This window comes from Strix uralensis, chromosome 19 (genome assembly GCF_047716275.1).
Source record: "Strix uralensis isolate ZFMK-TIS-50842 chromosome 19, bStrUra1, whole genome shotgun sequence".
Lineage (NCBI taxonomy): Eukaryota > Metazoa > Chordata > Aves > Strigiformes > Strigidae > Strix > Strix uralensis.
Genome location: NC_133990.1, coordinates 11,876,104 through 11,893,450, shown reverse-complemented (window position 1 = coordinate 11,893,450; position 17,347 = coordinate 11,876,104). Strand labels below are relative to the sequence as shown.

At 40.0% G+C, this 17,347-nt stretch overlaps 1 protein-coding gene across 2 annotated transcripts; it reads right to left on the bottom strand.

Annotated features, from left to right (window-relative positions):
- Positions 1-5,289: 5,289 nt before the first annotated feature.
- Positions 5,290-17,320, bottom strand: PCTP (phosphatidylcholine transfer protein). Of its 2 annotated transcripts, XM_074888969.1 has the most exons (6): positions 17,129-17,320; positions 12,309-12,426; positions 8,322-8,401; positions 7,815-7,986; positions 7,038-7,105; positions 5,290-6,538 (listed from the first exon to the last, which is right to left on the bottom strand). In XM_074888969.1, exons 1-6 carry the CDS (start codon positions 17,273-17,275, stop codon positions 6,473-6,475), a joined length of 651 nt encoding a protein of 216 aa, XP_074745070.1. In that variant the 5' UTR covers positions 17,276-17,320; the 3' UTR covers positions 5,290-6,472. The 2 variants fall into 2 exon arrangements, with proteins under 2 accessions (XP_074745070.1, XP_074745071.1); XM_074888970.1 differs by lacking the exon at positions 7,038-7,105.
- Positions 17,321-17,347: the final 27 nt, after the last annotated feature.

Genomic DNA, 17,347 nt, shown 5'->3' with positions numbered 1-17,347 from the left:
CACTAGCAAAGATGCAGAAAGTCTGCTTTCATTTGATTTAGTTTAAATTTCCCAGATTTCTCACCAAATTCCAAAGCAATAATGCAAGCCTACAACAAGCATGCTGTCAAAGCATGTATGTACCTGTTTCTAATAGAGATCTTGATTATAGGATTTTCATATACTTGTGCAATCGTTGTATATCATAGGAACCTAGCTCATTCAAGTTGGTCTGTTAAATAACAGCATTTGGAAAGAAAATAATGCTGCTGTCTCAGAAGAATTCTCTGTAATCTCCTGGATTTATTATTATTAAAAATCATGTAATAATTCAGCTTAGAAGGGGCATAAGGGATCATCTCATCATCTGGTCCAACCCACAGCCCAGTGCAGCACGAAATTTGAGGTTGGCTCTAATTTCAAGGACAGATAAATTGCCTAGGGCTTTGTCCAGCTGAGCTTTGACTATCTCCAAAAATGGAGATTTCACAGTCTCTCAGAGCAACTTATTTCATTGCTGATAATCATCACGGTGAAAAAAACCTTCTCTTATACTGTCATAAAATATTCCAATATCTACTGATCATAAAAATTATGAGGAGCAAAATATTAGTTCTCAAGTCATATTTTCACAATAAATTTACTAGCAAAGATATTAAGCATACAGAATTACTAGCCTGAAAGAGAAGACTGGTTAAACATGTACTTGTGAAACATACTTTTTGAAAGGGAATGATTTACATTATATGATGCCTGTAATTGCATTTGGTGATCTGGCAGATATTTCTAGGCCCGTCTTAAAGGCTGAAAGATCTTAAAGGGTCCTCAGATTACTCGTTTATTGTTATTCTCTAACTTGCTCCAAATGGATTTTAAAGTCCTTTTTCTAAATTACTGACATGCCTGCCTGTCATTGTGGTGAATTAATCAAGCTCATTATTCAGTGATAATGCTCTCAACTTCATGGTTCCTAGGACCACACCTTAAGTGTTATCAAGGGTCAGTTTATTCCCATGTTACAGAAAAAATTCAGTGGAAGGCAATGTACTCTTTCACATACCCACCTCACACTCTGAGACAATAGACCCTTTTAGTGTCAAAGTAATTTCCTGCTGAAGAAATGTTCCTACTGTTTGTTTTTGTTTGAATTGGTGAACAGCATCATATGAGCCTTTCACAGGATAAATGGGTTGGCCAGGAAATTTTGGCTTCTTGTAGGATCATGCTCTCCACTCAGATGTACAAATCAATTATATGACTTCCATGCTGAGAAAACGCATTACCTTTTAAAATGAATAGCAGCAGCCTGGTCTTAATAAAAATGTTTAAAACCCACTCTTAAACCATAACTTAAAGTTGCAGCTGAATATGAAACATCTATTACAGCTAGTTACACACAATTTGCTTTGGAAGATCTGTATATGCACTAGGAATATTAAAAGCCAAAAACCCCACAACTCTAGGTGAAATATGGAAAGACTTAAAACTTTTCACAATATGCTTAGGCAGAAATGCTGTGAGCCTTGTAACTTAACAGCAGGCATCTACTGAAAGTATGTACAGCACATAGGTAACCCTTGGCTTTACATACTGTAGAAGCACTGCTACAATCCAAAACTTGTCATTCTAGGAATAATATAATCTATTAAAATGATTCATTCTCAGGAGTTTCTTCCATAGATGAAGAATAATAAGAGAATTAAGCTTGGGGCAAAAAATTGCTCTTCCAGTGTCACAAAGCCCATAATAGACCCTATTCTGCCTCCAGAGATGAAACAGGCCTTAGAAAAATCTAAAAATCTGCATGAAATCCAGTGAGGACAAACAAAGGCAAACTCACTTAAATCTTAATGTTACAGGTACTCGTGCTTAAACTGTAGGAATGGCTTTCAGTTTAACTAGTTGCACAGCTGAGATGCAGGAAATATTTCACAAGGATAAAATTATATACCTATAGTCAAGCCCTTCAACATAATTGCTTATTATGGCATGTTCCACTGAAACACTTAGTCACAGGATGCAGTTCTTCTTTGGAAATGAAGGCTTCCAGTGGAGAGCTGTTCCCATTTACAATGTTCCTGTCTCACAGCAGGACTCCAGGATATTTTCGTAATTCAGATTCCAGATGAGAATAATCGTTTATGGTCAAGTTCTCAAATAACAGGGAATATTGAACTAACAGAGAAAGATGACATTCTCTTTATGTGTGCATATGTGTTCATACGTAATCCTAATCAATATGTTAATTGGCAGCTCTAGAGAATTAGTAGGATGCTTAAACACCAGTTTATTTACTTTATTGGTCAGGATTCCTCCTAATTCTGCAGTTATAAGCCAGTGGCATGAAAAAATTTCAGCAAAACTCATCTTGCTATAGAGATTTGTTCTTGTTATTGCTCCTCAAAAAGTATTTATCTTCCATATAATCCATCTAGATTTATAACAACTTACCTTCTGTTGTAAACCTTCCTTTCTGTTTTTCTACAGAAGCTTTCAGTGTCTTTTAACCTTTAAGAGATGAGTGAAAAACAAAGTTTTCTGTCTGAAAGTCCAGTAGTCTCCTCTGATCAGAAGACTACAATGGGGCAGTAAATTTGGTTATGAACTAACCTGTCTAGAGGAAGGCAAATCCATGCTCAGGAAGAGATTACTCTCAGCTAAATGTGATTTAAATACCATTAGATCCCATTCGAAAATGTTCTTTATACATAGAAAACATAATGGAAAGCAGAAGTGTTGATGGTAAGATACATTGTCTACTAGTATGCATGACTATCAGAAGTCTATCCCTGTATCTTCCCACATTTTTGCTCCACTAAATTATAAAAACAGCCAATGACCTGCTTGAGAAATGAAGTATCAACCAGATGTTTCCTGAGCAAAGACAACTTGTGTTTCCCTTCACACATCATCTTCTGAGAGGCAGCACTACAGTGATTGCATATCTGACATCATTCACTATGTTGACTTTGGGTTACTCAGAATCTTTCCTTTCCTTTACCTTCCAACTCAAATACAGTAGTTTTACAGAGAGATCACATGGGAAGAATGGAGTTGAATGACTAGAACACAATGTGGAAGAATGGTTTATATTCACTTTGTTACATCACTTCTTATGGAAACAGGGGATGGGTGACCAGTCTTCCCAAAAAGAACCACTGCTTTACGTGAAGAACAACATGCAAAAATATGGTTTTTGTGAGAGCTGATAATTTAAAAACAAAAGTTCTATATGAGAATAGATCCAAAGCTCATGATAATTTATGGAAAGTCTGATTATTGTGCTTTGGATCAGATGCCTGTTTATTGCCAGAAACAACAGCATTTTTCTAGTTCTATTTGGTTACTAGGAAAAATTCATTAGTCCTTATTAATCTGTAGAGTGTGATACCTACTGGTCTGTTAATGGGGGTGGGATATAGAAGAGAGGCTCAAATCATCATCTAACAGAAATGCTTCATTCTTTTTATTCAAACAACCCTATGTTTACAATAGATCACTCCAAAAGAACAAACTTTGAGCTCCATTTTTACGCAAGCTGGTGGAAAGAGAAAGCTAACTTCCAGGTGCTACGTTAACGAAGAAGGGGGGGTTCCATTTGTTTTAACCCTGTGCACCAGAACCCATAAGGCATACTGACTTACAACTTTCACAGCAGGCAAATTTCTGTTCAAGCTATCCAGAAAAGGTCACATGATGCATGTATAATTTACAGGATCAATATTTAATCAGTCATGAATAAAGCTCTAAAATGGTTTATGAATGTCTTTACATCCAAAGACTGAAAAATACCAACACTTTCTTTCTGGTCATAATCTCCCATTTAGACAAGAAGCCACATCACACAAAGCTAGAACTGCTTTTTCTTCCCTAGAAATACAAGATAGGTGTAGTAACACGTACTAAAATAAACTGAAGTGTCATTACATATTTATGTCACTATGAAAGCCCATGGGGACCTAAATGTAACGGATCTGACGTTACATTCCCACATCATTGGTTAGTTGCTTGCAAATAGAGGAAAAGCTGTTTTCAGTAGCTACTGTTTAATCAAGAGTGGTTTAATTTGGCAAGTTGTGTACAGCACAAGAAACTGCCTGCGCAAAGGTTTTAATAAGGATACATGAGCAAATGCCCTGTATTCTATACTCTTGGTGTGGGGTCTGTAGAAAATCAAGTTTTCAGCAAGATTGACAATGGAGCCATTCAGCTGCTTGAATGCTGTCTTGAATGTTTCAGCCCACTGCAGACAAATGTATAGTATCTCTTGATGACAAATTACGAAAATGACAAAGATGCAATCATGAATTTATGAATATAAAATGCTTTCACTCTTTCTCCTGCTTTCACTTCATTAAAGACTAAACAAAATTACAGATTGGTTGGAGGAAAAGGGTGGAAAAAAATTACCTCATCTGTACGTGATTCATCTCTCTGCTCACTAGGTACACTTTCTTGTAAACTCTGAAAGTAAGTCTGAAGGTAGGTTTACAATTACAGATAGGTTGTGTACTACTGTGGTACAGAGATCAGTTTTGTTCAGAAGGAACAGGAAATCAATTAGTTTGCATCATTGTTCCAGGAAGATTCATCCTCAGCTAGTACCCTTTTAAAATTCTGTTGTATCAAGACTAGAATAGTTTGTTTTGCCTGTCTTTTTTTGAACAATCTACCTGATTCCACCTTTGCTGTTTTGCTTCAGGACATAACTTGTGTCCAGAACCCGTTGTTCAAAAGAAATGGATATTCCTGGGATTGCTTATGACATTTTAATTCCTACATACTTAGCATACTGCTAAAGTGCTTTCTGCATTCTCAAGGTAATTTTTTTAAACACAGCCAAAAAAAGAAATTTGAGACTTGATATACTCGGGTAAAACACCATCATATTCTTGGTATGATGGACATAATTCATTTTCAGTACACATAAATAAAAATTTGGCTCCAGTTCCAGCAAGTGCATGTGTATAAAAATTACTGAAAGTTAAAGAGAATTATGTTTCAGAACTATTCTCTCTCGATGTCTGTTCTTCATCTGCTGGAAAAAAATGTGACAGCTAAATTTAAAATGGATTGAAAGTTGTCTAGCACTGTAATATTCAATTCAGTAATGGTGTCCAAGTCAAAGACACTTGAAAAATGCCTAAACTGCTGGCAACAAGCTCTTCAGAACACATGGAATCCTACTTAGTTATGAATCCAAGTTATTCTTTCAAACGCCTTTAAATATAAAACAGCCTCTGATATCAGCCTGTTTTGTGACCTGCCCAGCATGGACACTCTTAAACGTGAGAGAGAGAACAAGAGCACTGCATGGATAGAATAATGGTTTATTGGAAACAAATATTTACACAAAGTATAAAGGCAATCCCTTCAACCATTTCTTTTCTAACAAGACAAAGCTACCCCATTACAAGATTTGTTCAGTAACAGGGTTAGATTTAGTAACAATGCAGAATATTTTAAATCCCTGAGATTGAGGCCCTCTCACTTTATATGTACTCCATCCTCCCCCTCCACCCTGCCTCCTGCAAAGGTGCTGGAAATTTAATTTCCTGCTCAGTTGTGCTTTTAGTGGATTACCATCCAAAATTAATTTCATTCTTTACATCAGCATGAAATTTTAAAATGCAAGCAAGCACAAGTTTCACATCAAGTTCATTCACATTCAGTTGCAGGCATCCAGTTTAAAATTACTTCCAATCTGAAGTTGGTATCCAAGATGCTTTATCAACAAGGCTACTGACTCTGATAATATAACTTGTTCCCCTTAAATCAGGCATGGAAGACTACTCCTTTTTTCTAGCTGGACACAGCTAATGGTTTTTACTTTTTGTACAGGGGTATTGAGATGTGAATGCAAGGCTTTAGGCACAAGTCCTTTTATATCTGGACTTAAAGCCATCACAAGGAAGCTTGGTAACAGAGTTCTAGTTCCTACTGCAGACTTCTAGTAATTTACCTATATGCCCTCAGCATTTTTTAGGTTTAGAGCAGGCAGACAGTTTAAGAATGACAAAGGTGTGTAGCAAAAGTGTTTCCTCCTAAGCAATGCAAGTTCCATTATTTAATTCCAGTAGGAAGCCACCCTGCAAGGCCACAAAGGCAGATCTAGGCATAACACATGCAGAGAATTTTCAGTCCATTTTTCAGACATTTTTCTTAGCAAGGTTGTTGTCTCTTGTCCGAGGATGTAATATTTCAATCAACAGAACTCCTCAGCTGACACATGATAATCAGCATAAGCAAAGCATGGGGGACAAGGCTAAACTTAAGTACTTTCAAAAGGATGCAGCTGATGTTGGTGTTAACTTGCCAGTGGCTAGCTCTTCAGTAGGAGATGGAAATAAAGACCTAATAAAATTCAAGGCATAAACCAACTAAAATAAAATTCTTTCCAGTGTTAGAGGTAGATTTTATCCAGTGTAATATATAATAGCCAACCCTGTAAGTGCAGAACTCTAGGAATTAAACAATTCAGATCATCTTTGACCTATATGCTCTTAGAATAATTACGGCAAGCTTTCTGCATATCCTTCAAGAAGGCAGGCACACCACTCTGTAAAGAGAAAAGTGCAAAAGTCATTCTTGCATACTGTAATCAAGAAAAACTATAAGCAAAATGAAAATTCTCACTATATAGATCAAAGCCTTCTAAGAAATACAGGACAATTCTAAGATCTTGTACAAAGCAGCAGACCATTCCATTAATCCTCCATGAACAGACTGCATTATTGAAGTTTGCTTGTGTTAAGGCTATTCACATATGCTCTGGAACATGGATTTGTTGTTTTTGTTGCACAAATTTACCTGCCTGGTTGACTAACCAAAGGAATTTGGTAGGAATAAAAAAAAAAAAATAAAATTAAGACAAGTGCCATGAGAGCAGACAACAGTGAGACTCTAAAAATGGGTCTACATAAGAGCTAGAAAGGTCAATACATCCATTTCACAAAAAAATAATTCTACACAACATGCAGGAGACAGGTATGGATGCAGTGAATACATTGTTTGAAACAGATTAGCCAAAGACAACTGCGCTGTCAACCTTTACTTACCTTGGCAGCCCAATTGACCAGCCATGATGGAATCATGCCACCAGGATTATCAAAATAGTACATATAGACTAGAGATGAGAGAGAAGTTACCAGAAAGTTATCCAGCCATAGTCTACTAGCTCTAACAAATATGACAAAAGCTGTCAGCGTGCATGACTGAAGCACCAAGTACAACAGTTCTGCTCTACATTCTTCACAAAAAAGTCCACTTGTACTTAAGTGGAATGTGAAGTAAGTATAGCCATTGCCAGTTAACCTCTGGGAAGCTGAGTGCACCATAACATTAATTTAGACTATTGCAAACCATTTTAGGCAGCCTGTCTTATAAAATAAGGTTGTCTTTAAAGGACTAATCTCAGACAGGAGCCAATCTCTCGGCAAACCCTTTAATGTATAAATCTGTCAAACGTGATACTTGCATCATTGCTGAGTTGACCAGGTTGCTGCTAGTATCAGACTACCCAACTGAACTGGCTGGCAGGAAAAGATGTGCGAGCTGTGGGGGGTGGGGGGGGGGATAGCAGCCAGAATGAAGTGGTCAGTAGTCTATTCTTAATTACACAGCCCATCTGTTCAATAAAAAAAATTCCTAGCAGTAGCACCCTGCACTGGATGTTTCCAAAAGTTCCATTCATTTTTAAGTATTCCTACTGCTCAGTACATTCACCTTATAGTAACTGCTTTTAGTAAAATTTCCAGTCTCCCTCTTTGTGCATTTTGCTAATACATACATTCTTTGGCTATATGACTCGTGATCGCACCTTCTTGACCTCTTACCTTTAGATCCAGTCTTGCCATCGCTTTCAATTGCCAGACTTTGTTTATAGCTTTTAACTCTGATAATACCAGGCTTTTCAGGGCACTGAGGAACTGACACACTTTGAGCTAACACAACCCAGATCTTCCGCCCATCAACATCCATCTCTCGGCATTCACGAATATAGACATACTGTATTCCAAGTTGAGGAGGCATGTCAAAGCACTGTCAGTTTGGCTAATGATGAATTGACAAGTGTATTCCATTACAAATACCAGCCCCTTCAAGTTAGTTCTTACACTTCTACGGGATTCAACCCTGCAGAGTAATAATTCAGCTATGTGAGCTTCAGTTGTGTGTGGGAAGAGGCACCCACACTCTTCTTCATGCTATACATATTCATGTAACATGAGGACTGCAAGATTTTAAACCAAGTGCAGCAGAGCAGTAGAATCAGCACGTCGTTGGCATCCTTGGATGACCAGGTGACAAAAACTGCAGGAGGAACAAAAAGCTTGAAAGGATACATCCCTGTTTGAGAGAGGAAAAGGGTACTTCACTTCCCAGTAGATTACTTTTTCACCATCATATGTTTTCTCATACAGTTCTACAGTTGAAAAAGGAAGATTGTTAGATATTTTTAATTTCTACTGCAACAGAACCATACACAGCATCAAGAACTGCTCAGATTTCTGACATGAACACATTTTACATGCAAACCTTATGTCAAAATTGATACATATGTAAAATTGCAGCAGTAGAAGACATTAAAAAAAGTTCCGTAGCAGGGTTGTTGAGGAACCAAATACACAAGAATAGGCCTGTTTTTCTGCTGCTGTTGAATTCATTGATGGAAAAAAAAACCCAAAACCAAACAACCCAATCCACAAAACCCTCCCCAAAAGAACAATTCTGGGGGGAGACAGCGTCAAATTCCTTTTCAGACAGTTAGGTCATTCAAACCCTTTCCATCTCTAAGCTTTTTCCTCACCTATACATATTCTGTATAATTCTAGGACACAAGTACAGTATGCTTTTTCACAAGCATGTCATTATCCTTGTAAATGATTCCGAGCTAACACAGAACTGGGGTGGGTACTGGTTTCTAATACCTGAAGAGGTCTTACATGATGGATTAATGAAGTTTGGAAAAGCTATTAGGAATTTCACAGCAGTATATAGAGGCAACAGTGAACAAGAACCTTGAGCATTTTATGAGCCTTCATTACACCACCTTCAGTCTGCCTGGAAACTCAATCAGAAGGCAGCTGAATAGGAAAAAAATATCTAAGAATAGTCCCTAAAACATGGTAGTGACTCAGTCAGGTAATAGCATGGCATAAAGGAGAAACACTAACTCAAATTAAACTACATAACTGAGTTTGAAAAATTATATACTGTACGGCTTCTTCCCTTGAGGCAGTAACTGCCATCATCAGGGTAATAGACCTGACAAGCCACGGGGCTGAGCCAGGGTAAATTCCTGTTTGCTCAGGGACTGGTCATTCCATGAGTGCAGATAAAAAGGGTGAGATCCAGAAAGGTGGCTCACATTAACAGTCAGACTAGTCTTTTTCTCCTTTAGACCAGACTTCTGCCTAGAGGTGCTATATATCCTTCAGAGCTAATGCACACCGTCTGCAACATCCCTTTCAGCGGTTTTGAAAATGAGGCTAGAACTGACTGATAATCTCATTGCTAAGGCAAGAAGAGTGACACAGATGGGAGATTCTCTCCCTATGTGACATGTTCCAAACTAGGCTTCTGTTAGTATGTCCTGCAAGTCAGCTGTCACCCATGAAAACAGTTTCTCCTCTTCTCCAGGTTGGAGCAGTATTGGATGCACAATAATCCGCGTTGTAATAAGCATTATGCTATCCACCAGAGGTCACTGGAGGATTGGTTTATTAGCTTAGCTTTCATTTCTAACTGCAGAGCTTTCCCTTTTCAAATGGATTAAGACACTATATTAAAGATCTCAATGCAATTGTTAGCTACTAACTCATCTATCTACCTCTGTATCTTTGCAAACACAGAAAAAACCCCACACAACAGGTAAGTCGTGTCCTACCTGTATTCACTTTAGTCCATCAGTACTAGTGGACAGCTTCTAATCAAAGCAGGATACAGTGCATTTTAAGCAGTAACCAGATTTCACTTAGCATTACAACAGATCACAAGTCCATTTTATTCACAACAGGCCCAGCTGCATTAGCTGCTTTAGCAGTCAATTATTACCATTACATTGTTGGGAAGTGTGATCTCAGTCAGGATGGTGTTGCAATCAGGAGCAGCAAGTTCCAATATTGCTCAGGCCCAACCGTTTTGTATCATGCCACAGAAGCATATTGTATCTCAGTCACTGCTCTACAGTTTAGCCACAGTTTCCCTGCTGAATTGGCAGCTTCAGCACAGACCAGGCCTCTGGATGTGCCCATCTTGTAGCTATCCAGGAGCCTGATCTGGAAATAGCCAGGGTACCAACAGCAATGCAATGACAGCAGCAGACTGATACCAAAAGTTCTGAGGCCTCAGGCAACCCTTGGCAAGAACAGATCAAAGCACAACCCTCTGAAGTACTCCCAGGAATCCTGTCCATATCTGCCTCCATTCAGGCCTCCATAAAGGGGTTTGCTGAACAGAACTAGAGGATAGACATTAGCTCCTCTTACGCTTAGTGCAGGAGCCACTACCTTTTCAGATAAAAAGGCAGCTACTTCTAATCTGGTCACATTTTTATTTCAATGCCAGCCAGCAGTTCAGCAGAGAACTCTTCTTTGGACTGCCGTTATTGCATAGCTGTAAGAGCAACAAGGAATACAAACAGTGAAACAAAGAGCAAGAAGGCTCTGAATGGAAATTTTCTGGTTTTTCTGCCTAAATGTGAAAGGAGAAAAAAACAAGCTTATATTGTTTACACTGAAAATGTTGGCTAGCCCTATTTCATCATATGTACAGTTCTAAAGAATGAGTGCACTTGTGTCAATTTTTAAGCCAAAAGGAAAGCATTAACATTATGTTTATGCCTTTTAAGAGTTAACTTCTGTGAAATGCTGGACCTGAAGTACCAGCACAAGTATAATTTCACAGATGAACATATCATGGTCAGCAAGGATATAAACACCAGCTCTGCAACGTTATCTAGTTTTTAGTTTAAGGGTGTAGCTTCCCCCAACTACTTCCTTTCTTTTCTCTAAGAAGGCATTAAAAAAAAAAAAAAATGTTTAAGAAGGATTCAGTTCTCCCTAATGCACTTAAAGACCACTGAAGTAACTTGAGATAACATAGTATTTTTACATCCAATATAATAATGTTGAGTCCCATTCCAGCTCTTTTTGTTTCATTAATTGTAAAGTGGCCATTGCTACAAGAAAGCTATTGCCCCTTTTGACAAATAACACTTACTAATGAAGACATAGCTTCTTAAGCTTGGCCAAGTACTGACAAGAGTCAAATATATGGTTCTCTGTATCGCTACAGCCGAAGGCATTACCAGTAATCATTCACCATAGAGCTGTCCTAGACTTAACAAGAAGAACATTTAACAATTCTTTGGTTTTTAATACTGTTCTTTGTTCAGCAGAACACTTTGATCACGTTTCAGTTTTGTTGACCTGAACTGATTTTAAGTACAGGCTTAAAAGGGAAAGGTTGCCCATCTTTAAAATAAATGGATTACTGGAAACCTACATCAGCTGAATCCTTGCCTTGTCACTGCTGACTTTGGATGTTTTAACATCATATGGATATCGAGGTTCAACTCCCTTTTTCAAAGACAACATTAAATAAACACAACTTAATTAGTTATTCCTTTCTCTGTAAAAGCCCAAAGTCACCAACTATTCTCTCAATACACCCATTTCTGATTGTAAAAGGTGCCAAGAACAACCAATGATTTCAGGAAGAGACATTCCATCACGCATCAAACTGGTACAAGCCAGAGGAAAATTTTTGATGAGAACAATCAGCCACTGGAATAATCTCCACAGGGAAGTAGTGGATTCCCCAAGACTGGGCACTTTTAAGATTCGGCTGGACAGGGGCTGGGCCATCTTGTCTAGACCGTGCTTTTGCCAAGAAAGGTTGGACCAGATGATCCTTGATGTCCCTTCCAACCTGGTATTCTATGATTGCACTGCTTGACTGCAATATGTGAAGATACACAAAAGGTACCATCTCCACTTCTCCCCAGAACATCTACTAAAATTCAGCTGAGAAATTACAACAACTAGAAGCTACAAGGTGCTCCAGCATAACAAGTGATGCCAATTATATGCTTTAACCAACATGGAAAGAATTAATTACAGAAGAAGGCTATATGGTGATGAGATATTAGTTGTTCCATGGCAGTGTTTATTTGTATATTTGCAGAGTGCAACCTTATCCCAAAAGATACTTAAGTCTGGCCCAAAGTCTTTGGATGCAGCAACTTTAAAATACCTTTGAAGAAAGTTTTAGTGGGAAGAGTTGATGCGGACATAAAGCTTGGTTTTGAACTGCCTAGATGAGCTTACCTTTAACATACTGATCCCATTGTTTTCTGAAATTTAAGTCCATATAGACATCCACACATAATTTTGGGGGACAGTCAGCAAGACCACCGAAGAGTTTATATTCATAAAGTCCTGATTGCTGTGGAAACAGAATGGGAAGAGGAAAAGTCACACAGGAAAGGGAAGTACTCAGCAGCAGGGAGAACAGCTGAAGGAAGTTAGGTGGGGCACATACTACAAATGTGCTCAAGAGCTGCGAAAGCAAGTGTTCAAAAAACAATGCAAGATTCAGTCTTTAACCTCTCGACTTTTTGATCTATTCATGAAAGTTTAAATCCAGACAGGCTGACCTGCCCTGCACAATGGTTGTTCCTTCCCTTACACCCGTACTCTTTTACTTCATAAGTAGTTCCAAAGGGAGCATGTTTCTTCATACACACATACCCCTTTTCATCTCCAGTGGTCAGTGTGAACTAAATCCTGCCCACGCTGAAGCTTACCAAAGCATTAAATTCTTGTGACAAGGTCTCCAGACCCTATATAACATGCTTATGAATCTCAGCCATTTCCAAGAGGTGCACAACCTTAAATAAGCTTTCCAGCAAGTTAAGTACGCTTATACTTCAGACTGTGATACAAGATCGCTTTACAATGTTCATGCTTATATACAGTGCACTATTACATCTACCTTGAATATTTATCAGGTATTTCCTTACTGAAAGCTGTCTGTACTGAAGGGGTGGGGTGCAGGATATCTCCTGTGTTAATGCTTTTAATGTCACTCTCAACATATGGAAACTCCATCTGTACCTATCGAGCAATGTTTGTACTATTGTTAGTACCTGTTCAGGACTAAATTAAAACAATGAGAGTATTTTAAATATACAGTGTAGGAGTTAAATTAAGCATTCCCAAGGAAAGAGAGGGAAAGACTATACAATATTCTGTTAGTAAATGGTCGATTTTTCTTCTTCCCCTCCCCTTCACAAATCAACCCTAGAAGACAAAGTTTTGATGTACCAGAAGATAATAAATAATGGGACCAAGAATCTTAAGCTACCCATCTTCACTGTGGCTTCACTGAAGCATCAATCACTAGCTTCAAACCTGAACTGTACAGCTCCATGCACTCATATCATCTTTGTAAAAGGCATCAACATTTTTATTTTCACAAGAAAAGCTAATTTTGAAAATATCACATCTGAAATGTGAGACCCAACAGCATATGCCAAAGCACAACATTGGTACTTCAAAAATAGTTGGTTTAGCTCAAACACTATTTTGTTCCAGGTCACCAGTCAGATATGCTATGTGGATTCTCTTGCATGTATGTATATTTACATGAAGTGTCACATAAGGCAGGAGAACAGCAAACCACAGTTCTCCTCACTCTTCTAGTCATTCAGAAAAAAAGTCTTACTTCGCCACGTCATGGGGCTGCTCTTCCACTGAAGAACAGAAGTCTTTGTATTCTTTTCCTGGACTTTGATTACAACTGCATCTTGAGAGGTAACAAACCAAGCTCACCCAAAACTTTAATTCTGCAGTCAACATGCAAAGCTAGCTGTTCATCAGCACACTCAGCATTTCTTTGCAACCTTTAGCTTCCTCTTAATCTGTTTGATAGAAGGAAGCCATCCAGAATTTTCTCATTTAAGCTATCAGAGCTTGCCTCAAAAACTCTGCATAGAATTGTGTGCTTTGTACCTTAGTGAGGACAGACTACAGTTTCACACTTCCAGAGTAAAAGCTTTAGGACCACAAACTACTACATTGTATTGCTTCTTTCTACAGCTTTTATGTTCCACCTAACAGGCAGCTGGAAGTGCCTGTAATACTTTCCACTTGAGGATTATCAGAAGAGATGCATACAATATAGGTCTTTAAAGCATTTTTGCTATAGATAGAACCTCCATCAGAGGTTAAAATAGAGCTGTAGTGATGTCATTTACTGTCACATAATTCAGAAGCCACTAAATAGAGAGTGCAAGTGCTGCACTACCTAATCTCCTGATTTAACACATGGGATTCTACCTTACATTCAAAGGTAGGCTCTCAACTGCTTCGCAACATCAGCTCAGTCATTCTTACATCTGTAGCCTTCAAGTTCTTATACTGTAGCTCAAGACAAATCAAGAAATTATGCTGTTCTTCTCTACCAATCCATTTGTTCCACTGCTAGACAAATTGTGGCATACATCATATCTTCTACTTTAAAAGGTAGTATTTTGATAATCATATGAAATAACAAATCATGATCTGAAAAGTGAACAGTGTATCTTGTAGGAGGTAAGATAGAAAAAGATATTCAATAAAAACAGGAATTTACAATTAAAAAGTTAAAACGAGAGTGAAATGTTTCAGGTTTTCAGAGGCCTATCAGCAGGAGAGTCAATCAGTGGGTTGGAATAGAGCACAGAGCTGGAAAGCATGGGAGATGTATTTGTGTAGCCGGCAGAGAAGCTGGAAAGAGAAGGCAACAGGAAATATAATTGCTGCCTTCAGTTTCCTGGACTACCACTGCTATAGTGAACTTGCAGTTCAATAAGTGTTAAAAGCCAATTTTTCCAGTAACAACTTTAAGCAAAGACCCTCCTCCCAGACTTGGTTCTTCTTCTCATTTGGTAATTTGAAGCAACTGAAAAACAAAACAAACAAGAGACTCATTTCCCAACAGAATCAGAAGACTGGACTCAAAAAGGCCCCTTGAATCCTACCTAGTCCATCCATCTAGCCAAAATTAGGGTCAATGTACAATATGCCAAAAAAAACCCCCAACCAAACCCCCCAAAAAGACACCTCTAAATGTTTTTAGTCAGCTCACTAGTCCTATATATAAGCATGAGAAGGAGAAGCCTGAGCTACTTGCCGGCCAGCCAGCTTCAATTTATACAATAGCAGCAGAGCCACAGCAACACAGGCTGCCCTGATCCAAGCAAGTCTCATGGACACCTGGTCCCACTAGTTTGGCTAAATCCAGCCTTCAACTTCCCAAAGTTACTTTGCCTTCGTTCACTGTGTGATGCATTTACAGGTCTGTGATGAGCTCCAGACCTGAAGTTTCTATTTCACCCACTCCAGAAGCAATGCTCCTAGCACCCTCCATTTCATCAGCATATCCAATTCCCGCAGAGATAGCTGGCAGACACCACAGGCGTGCCTTTGCCCTGTACACTCATTGATAAGCTTGTCTTGCTATTGCCAGTTACCATGTCTGTGACGTAAATATTTACCACCAAAAAATTCTGAGGTGTATGAAGTGACTTTTTATTTTTTTAAAGACTTTCCCTACCCTGTCTTGCCTTTCACACAGATCTATACATTTGCTTTATTTGTCATTTTTTCCTAACATGACCATGCCTGAAATAATTTTTCAGGATACAAATCCAAAATTTTCATGCAAAGCACAGCACGAAGCCCAGCTTTATAAGGAGTTGAGGAGAGGTAACTATGATCACAGAGCTAACGAAATAGGATATTTATATGGATTCAAAAGTCAATATTTAAATAATAAATTACTGTGATTTATTATTTAATAAACACTCACTACATTAATCACTCACAAGTCAGTTCTGGAAGCATAAAGTTTTGAACTTCTTTTAAGAAGTAAGTCCCCCCCAAAAGGGGGGAATTTCATTCTAACCCATCATGGTTTAGGCCCAGACGGCAACTTAACACCACGCAGTCACTTGCTCACTCTTCCCTGCCCAGTGGGATGGGGAGGAGAATTGGGAAAAAAGGTAAAACTCATGGGTTACTGTTTAGTTTAATAACCAAAATAAAATATAATAACCATAATGATAATAAATAATAATTGTCATGAAAAGGGATATAACAAAAAGAGAAAGAAGTAAAACTGGAGAAAAAAACCCCAAGAGATGCACAACACAATTGCTCAGCACCTGCTGACCTGTCAGTCCCCGGGCAGCGATCCACCCCTCCCGGCCAACCCCCCCAGTTTCTATACTGAGCGTGATGTTCTATGGTACAGGATAGCCCTCTGGCTAGTTCAGGTCAGCTCTCTGGCCATGCTCCCTCCCAGCTTCTTGTGCACCTGCTTGCTGGCAGAGCACAGAAACTGGAAAAAAATCCTTAACTTAGGATAAAAGCTACTTAACGACAGCTAAAACATCAGCGTGTTATCAGCATTATTCCCACACTAAATCCAAAATACACCATACCACCTTCTAAAAGAAAACTAACTCTAGCCCAGACAAAACCAAGACACCTTTTCTGAACTACCTCCTGATTTTAGAGGGAGAAAGGTGGAAAATCAGTTTGAAGGGAGTTTTGGAGAGAGGGAGAAGGCAGGGAGGCAGGAGCCTGCAGATCAGGAGGATGCTCTAACGTGGGAAGTGCTCGGGAGCCGGCAGACGGGGACGGGTCTCTCCTTGGCCACACGCACCCCTCAAAGGGGGCTCGGGGGGGATGCGGGACACGCGGAGCAGACACCCCGTTAGATCCCCGACTGCTCCTGTCGCCGAGGGCACCCTCCACCCGGAATTTCTCCGGCCATCAGTTGCTAACAAGCGTTCAGAGCCTCCGCGTGTGCCGGTTCCCCCGGCAGTTTGTACGCGCGGCGCTCACCGCGGCAGAGCCGCTTTCTCCATCAGCAGTTAATAGCATTACCCTGAAAGCTGCTTTCGGGGAGCCCGCAGAAACTGAGCCGAGGCCGGTAACGCCAGGACGGGCAACAGACCTCGGCCTGACCTGGGTGAGGACCCGCCGGCACTCCCCTGCCCCCGGCAGCCAGGCGCCCCCCGCCCCGCCCCGCTCTGCTCCCCCCCATCCCCCCGGCGGGGAGGGCCCGGGGCACGGCTCGGGGAGCCCCCCCCCCCCACCTCGTTGTGCAGCCGGTAGATCCTCACGCCCATGCTCTCCACCAGGAGCTGCCAGGGCCCCCCCGCGGCCGGCACCGGCTGGTCCAGCTCCCGGCAGGCGGCCCGAAACTGCTCCTCGGAGAAGCCCCGCACCGCCGGCGCCTCCATTCTCCGCGGCGGCGGGAGGCGGCGGCCGGGCGCGGGGCATTGGCGGCCGCGCCGGGCCCAGCCAATGGCCGC

Excerpts from the sequence above, each read along its gene's own strand:
- PCTP (XM_074888969.1), bottom strand. The coding sequence starts at position 17,275 with ATGGAGGCGCCGGCGGTGCGGGGCTTCTCCGAGGAGCAGTTTCGGGCC. Across the intron at positions 7,987-8,321 it reads TTCCTCTCTCAAACAGGGAT|TATGTCTATATTCGTGAATG; the intron begins GTATCCTTTCAA and ends CTTGGAATACAG. Across the intron at positions 6,539-7,037 it reads TGGTCAATTGGGCTGCCAAG|AGTGGTGTGCCTGCCTTCTT; the intron begins GTAAGTAAAGGT and ends TTCTCTTTACAG.